At 28.2% G+C, this 6,561-nt stretch overlaps 1 protein-coding gene across 1 annotated transcript; it reads right to left on the reverse strand.

Annotated features, from left to right (window-relative positions):
* Nucleotides 1-2,921: 2,921 nt before the first annotated feature.
* On the reverse strand, nt 2,922-5,006 carry LOC132929855 (uncharacterized). The gene is made up of 3 exons (XM_060995462.1): nt 4,377-5,006; nt 4,054-4,198; nt 2,922-3,531 (listed from the first exon to the last, which is right to left on the reverse strand). The coding sequence occupies exons 1-3, from the start codon at nt 4,537-4,539 to the stop codon at nt 3,162-3,164; spliced, it is 678 nt and encodes a 225-aa protein (XP_060851445.1). The 5' UTR covers nt 4,540-5,006; the 3' UTR covers nt 2,922-3,161.
* Nucleotides 5,007-6,561: the final 1,555 nt, after the last annotated feature.

Below are 6,561 nucleotides of genomic sequence, written 5' to 3' on the forward strand. Positions count from 1 at the left end.
TGTCATATCTTGTAACAATAGTCTCACTAGTTAGTGAAAAAGGAGAATAGGCAAAAAAAAAAATTAAAAAAAATTAGCAATACCCACCTTATTGTCTTACATAATATTATATTATAATATTATTATACATCAAAAGGCGATTACGACCGTCACGATGTTGTTATAATATGACAACTTACAACTTACTACTGACGTGAAACTATGATTCTGAAAAATACTCGCTCGATTTAATCACGAGAATTAAACGACGATATAAATGTATACCTATTATTATTAAAGTATAATTCTACTTTTATCGCATGTCTTTGGGACTTATAGACACACGCGTCATTCGCGGTGGCAATAATGACAAGTTTTTTATTTTTATTGTTTTTTTAATTAACGCGAGCATAATGTGTTGTTAAATAAGTGATTAAAAACGACAGCTGTTACTTGTTGATGTGCGTAAATCACAAGCACAGCTGATATCGTTTCATACCAAAAAAAAGTAAAAGTGTATATAATAATTAATAATCGTATTCTAACACAATTTAGTACAGTCTAAACTTAACCTTTTGGTTTTCTGCGATAGTCACGTTATTTCAATTTTTTTAATACTCATATTTACACAATACAAGTCCGAAGTCACTAATTCTGTCTGGAATCTATCCATTTATCAGCTAAACCAATTAAAGAGGAGGCCGAATTAACATAATATTGGATTTTAAAAACGCAAATAAATACTTTCCGCAATCCAAATTCCAAATTACATTTACTGTCTTGTACATCTACACTACACATTAAAATATAGCTGATTTAATTATGAATTTATATCTATATAATAATTATAAATATTGTTGTCGTTTTCGTCGCGAGCGTCGTCGACGTTCGTCTTCTTTCGGGGAAAAATTATTTAAAATAAGACCAAGACACGTTCTGGTAGATATAGATGGTACTAGACACAGGTACACTGTTATCACGCTTTTATAATATATTGGTAGCATTAATGTTTATCATTTTTTCTCTTATTGGTTTATCTTTAAAAAATATAAACTTTCATCATCAAAATTACAAATTACACAAAACTGTTGTGCTGACAACACTATATTATTATCTTGACACACCTGCAGCTACGCGGGCTCGCGAACAGCAGCTCCCTGCCACCCAAAATCCGGCCGGGTAAGAGCTGATGTCGAAGCTGGTTAAAGGTCAGACACGCGTCAGTTTTCGGCAGTACAGTATTGATTTACACCCAAATAATATGGGTGGCGAAATCCCCAGTCGGGGCCCACAAGAAGAGTGGTACGAATGAGCTTTATAATATTGTTTTACTCAATATAGCTATTACAAGTACGTTATACGAAAATAATAATGTAATTTTATGCCGACCAACCTACTTATTGATCGAATAAGACGTATGTATATTTATATTAGCTGGACTAACATACATCACCATTCACCAGTTCTATTGTAATTGTAGTTCGTTAAGGATAAATGTGTGAAAGGAAAAAAATGCACTAGAATCAATTAAATTATAATATTATTATATTTAATGTTTTAATAGTAGATATAATATAATTTTAATATTTAATCAATAAGGTACATATGTATATAATGTATAATATGAAGAAAAATATGAAAGCATACATATTATTATATAAATACAATTCAATTTCGTGAAACAAATTTGTTATTGTTATTCTATAGCGTAAACATTTTTTCTCTCGTTGTTTTGTCGTTATTTTTAAATTATGATTAAAACAGGTATTCGGAGGTTTTCCCCTAAAAAGTATCGAAAATGACCCCGTTTCCGTTACGGTAGGTTTTACTATAGATATACAATACTGATTCAGTACTCGTAGGTATACCTACGTTAGATATTTTCCACGTTAATCAGAGAATCTACTGACTGTAGGTATACGCATTTTTAATTACATTTACAATGTGTTTTAGCTAATAGATTTGTATAGCTATATATAGTACTTTATAACAATAACAGATTTGTTTCATTTCTATATTAATTGTGAATATGGTACGTAAACCTGCAAGTGCTCAAAACGATTGGAAATTCTTAATTATAATTATATGGACATTTTAATACCTACACTTAATGGATAACATTATTGACTATTATACATTTATAATGTAAAATATTTAAGAGGATGTCATCACTGAATAATGTTACTTGCGGCCCCCAAGAGAGGTATTATTTTCCAAGCAGGTAGTATTGCGAGTTACGGTGAGCATTTTAAACTCATTTACAGTTTTAATATTTTACATAACTATAACTCACTTAAAAATTAAGATATCAATAAAAGCCTATGGAATAATATGTCCTACTCAGCTCTAGATAATATCATGAAATAAATGTTGTGCTCACTGCTCACTTAGCATACCATACGGTCAATCAGAATAAATATGCAAATGCATTCAAATCCGCGCTCTAATTATTACCTTTAAGTTTGATAATATAGGTAAATTGACTCTAATATTAAAGCTAATAGCATAAAAATTGATTCTGCTGAATGTAAATTTGCTGTTTTAAGTTCATAAGACGGAGATAACTCATACGTGTATGACGTCCTCTTAACAACCTCATTAATTTCATCATATTATCATTTAGGAGGCTGTCATATAGTATGCGATCTACCGCAAATAAATTAACAATAATTATATCATAATATAATATCATTATTTTAAATAATTTAAAAAAAAATTAATAATTAATATGTATTACTATAAGTATACTTAATAATAATATTATATCTAGCTATTATATTTTATATTGTATATTTGTTGATTCGTGGTACATACGTTTATATTTTTGTATATGTGTACCTACTTGGGTAATTTTTAATATATTATATTTTTAAAGACTTGAATGTTAACTTACATATTATTATTTATATATTATACTTATATAGTTATGTGGTAATGTTTAATGGACTATTAAAGTATTATCTAATATATTGTTTTTAAAATATTTTGTTGAAATAAGTAATGCTCTTATAAATAATGTTAAATACATATAAATTTAAATTTCACTAATAATTATTTATTTTTTATATAATTATCTGAAAACTTACTGTCTTTGTCATAATTATAATTATTAAAATTTGAAGTACTGGGGTATACTTTACAAGTTGATGCATGTTGAAGAAAATTATACTGACCATTGTCCATCATGTGTACCGTATGAATCGTGTTACTTCTGCAGAAGTTGATGGATAATTGTACTTATCTTCAATCTCTATATATGCTGACAGCATTCTTAATTTTGCCTCAGAAATTCCTTTTGTTGGTAATTTTTTTATTGATAAAGAAAGACTTTTAAAAAAATAATCAATATCATCGCATTCATCGGGTTTTTTGTCATTTTGTGCCTGGATTGTTTCAAATGTTTGTTGCTCCTTTGGCTTCTTTTCAAAACTTTTGTGTAACTGATCATCTTTTTTTTTATATTCTATTTTTTGAGATGATTTGTTGATATTCATTACTTCAGTGACTTTATTTTGAGAGATGACTTTTTTATGATCAAGATTTGAAGTCGTTCTGTAATTTAAGTTATAAAATAAAATAATAAATATTAATTATAGTCATCATGTATGGGCAATGATTACCTACGACTAAATTACAGTAGTTCCAATAGGCAATAACCTATTCGGGCTATTAACCCTTAATAACCAATAGGTACACCATGTTTAATTTCATAATATTAACTATTTACTATTTAGTATATCATAAATTATAATATATTGTTGTTTATTATTATTACTAATTACTACGAGTTTTAGAAGTATAATTGATTACGAAAATTACTTTCAATGTGTATTCCTTTGAGGTACTTGGCAGTAATATTATATTTTTTAAGTAGTGAGTAGGTATCCAATAAGTTAATAACCTTTTGCGAGATATAAGCCCTGACGCCCAGTGAATAAATGCACATATTATATTTTTTATGACGAATAAGTAATAACATTAAACATAACTAGTTATGTTTTTACTTTTCCGATCATTGAAATGTATCTTAAATAGGCAATATAAGTAAAATAATTTATAAAACTTTATACGTACTTTCGTTTGTTTAGCATTTCTCCTAAAAAGCTAAGATGAGGAGCTAACAACAATATTTTCTTTCTGTCTGGAGCTCCATATTCCATATCAAGTTTGCGCTTCTTTTCAGAATACGAAGACACAATGGTTTTCAATGTATCTTTAACTATAAAATATTATAAGTTATAAAATGTATTATTATTATTACAAAGTATTATTGTATTAATAGCATTTTAAATTTTTAAAGGTTTATCTAATAACAATTCATAAATAATTTTAAACTAGAATATTTAGTTTTAACCTTATTATACTACTTTATATTTTATATTTCATATTGTACTTACCAGATTTATTTACATCAATGGTCGTTTCCCGCCACGCCGGATCTTGTAAAATTAACTCCCTAAAACTTAGTTCAGATTTTTTTTTATTTCTTTTTTTGTTTCCTGTTGATAGAAAATCTTCATTTACCAACATTTCGAACTTGTGTAAATTATTATTATGCATAATATATAAATATATCTACTTTAATATACAAGTAGATACTATATGTACTATATGCAGTATGTACCTACTATATTTATAAATTGAATAAATTATAATTAGATACTAAAAAGATATTATATGTATTATGTGGCAGGCGGTCAAACTTGTTGCTTTAGCGTACACATTCACACTCTTACTGATCACGATGCAGTCGTTTCGTCGGTCGCCGCTACCAAAAGATCGGTTGCCGCTAGATGGCATGCATGCGTCCTAAACCAACTTATATTATAATGTTCGTAAACATTTATACTAGCGACGTGTCGCGACGACTTGTCGCCGTTACCTCACACGCCTCGGAAACCGTACCTTTGCTAATTACTGATTAGATATCCCAACTCACATTTTTAAATTTTTAAAACCCAATACCGGTCGTACCGCGTAGTTCTGTAGCTCCACATGAATAAAAGTATTTTGTAAATCCGTACCGTATAGCTCCGCAGTCCGCATGCACCGTATTTCCGCACGATCTAAAAAATGAACGCGCCGTAACTCCGCGTTCTAAAAATATTTTTAACACCAAATTTCCACATGCCATAAAAATAAATTAAGATTAATAAATTGCTACCTATATCGGTGTAAAACTAAGTTGAAATTAAAATTAAACTATTGTATCTGTAAAGCCATATCTAATCGTTATTATTGTGTATCGATTATAATTTACCATGCCTTTGTGATTCAACGAATCAACAGTGATCACTGATCAGTTCTCTAAGTAGTAGTTACTTAAAATTATAAGTTATTACAAATCTATTTAATTGAGCGAGTCTTTTCATGCCAAATTTGGTGATTTATTTACTTCAGTACATCCAAATATTGCAGTTATTATTAAAAATGTATTAGTTACGCAAACAGATTCTTACATACGAACAAATTCTGCCAATAATAATAAAAGTAATATAATTAGAACTCAACAAAAAACTAATATGCAATTTATAAATAAAAAAATAGAATTATACAACGACAACCAAATTGAAAGATATAATTTTGTAAAAAGTTTTAATTTAATAATATTACCTAATTTTAATTTACATTATAATTGTATTACATTTAATTTTATACTGGCAACGACGATGTTTGTTGTATGTGTTGATTATTATTATTTTTATTAAATAATTCGTTTTTAATTATAACTATATCTATAGATTTAAAATAATTGATATAAATGTTAGTGATATACATTGTTTAGATTATGATGTTTCCGGTATTTTCTATCTAATATTATTTTTATTTAATTTTAATAACATATATTGTATTTTAACAATAAAAAAATAAAAAACTTATGTGCGGAGTTACGAGGTTAAAAAAAACGTAATGTGGAGTTAGGAGGACGTCTCACCCGCATGTGTTGTCTCCGTTTTACACACGTACGACATAGTAAATTTTCGTTCACTAGTTTCAATAGTGTGCTTTTAGTTTAAATACTACAGTGAATTGACCTATTACCAAACTTTTTGGTAAGAACATTATCTGTGTTCTGTCGTTGGCTTTTTACGATATTTTAATTTTTAAGTAAATTCTGAGCATTTTTAAATATTTAGTAATTTCATACTCATAACTCACCTAAAAATTAAAATATCGTAAAAAGCCAACGAGAGAACACAAATAATGTTCTTACCAAAAAGTTTGATAATAGGTCAATTCACTCTAATATTAAAACTAAAAGCACACTATTGAAACTAGTGAACGAACATTGACGTACGTCAATATGTCGTCAACATGTCGTACGTGTGCAAGACGGAGACACACATGCGGGTGAGACGTCCTCTTAAGGTGATGTATTATAAAATGGCCACGATGCATATACGCAGTACGGTGCACCACTAATACCTATCGTTAGTCGTTACTTATTTGTATAAATAACAAGATTTATAATTTATTTAAAATTATTCTTCTTATTGAACTATTTTAAATGTCCAAAATTTCAAATCAAAGAACGTTCACATAATTATACGCCTTGTAAAATGTTATATATAGGGCCCGGAT

This window comes from Rhopalosiphum padi, chromosome 4 (assembly GCF_020882245.1).
Source record: "Rhopalosiphum padi isolate XX-2018 chromosome 4, ASM2088224v1, whole genome shotgun sequence".
In the NCBI taxonomy this organism is placed as follows: domain Eukaryota; kingdom Metazoa; phylum Arthropoda; class Insecta; order Hemiptera; family Aphididae; genus Rhopalosiphum; species Rhopalosiphum padi.

Coding starts and splice junctions, on each gene's coding strand:
- LOC132929855 (XM_060995462.1), bottom strand. CDS start 4,539: ATGCATAATAATAATTTACACAAGTTCGAAATGTTGGTAAATGAAGAT. Junction 4,199..4,376: donor CATTGATGTAAATAAATCTG/GTAAGTACAATA, acceptor AATATTTTATAG/TTAAAGATACATTGAAAACC. Junction 3,532..4,053: donor GAAATGCTAAACAAACGAAA/GTACGTATAAAG, acceptor CTTAAATTACAG/AACGACTTCAAATCTTGATC.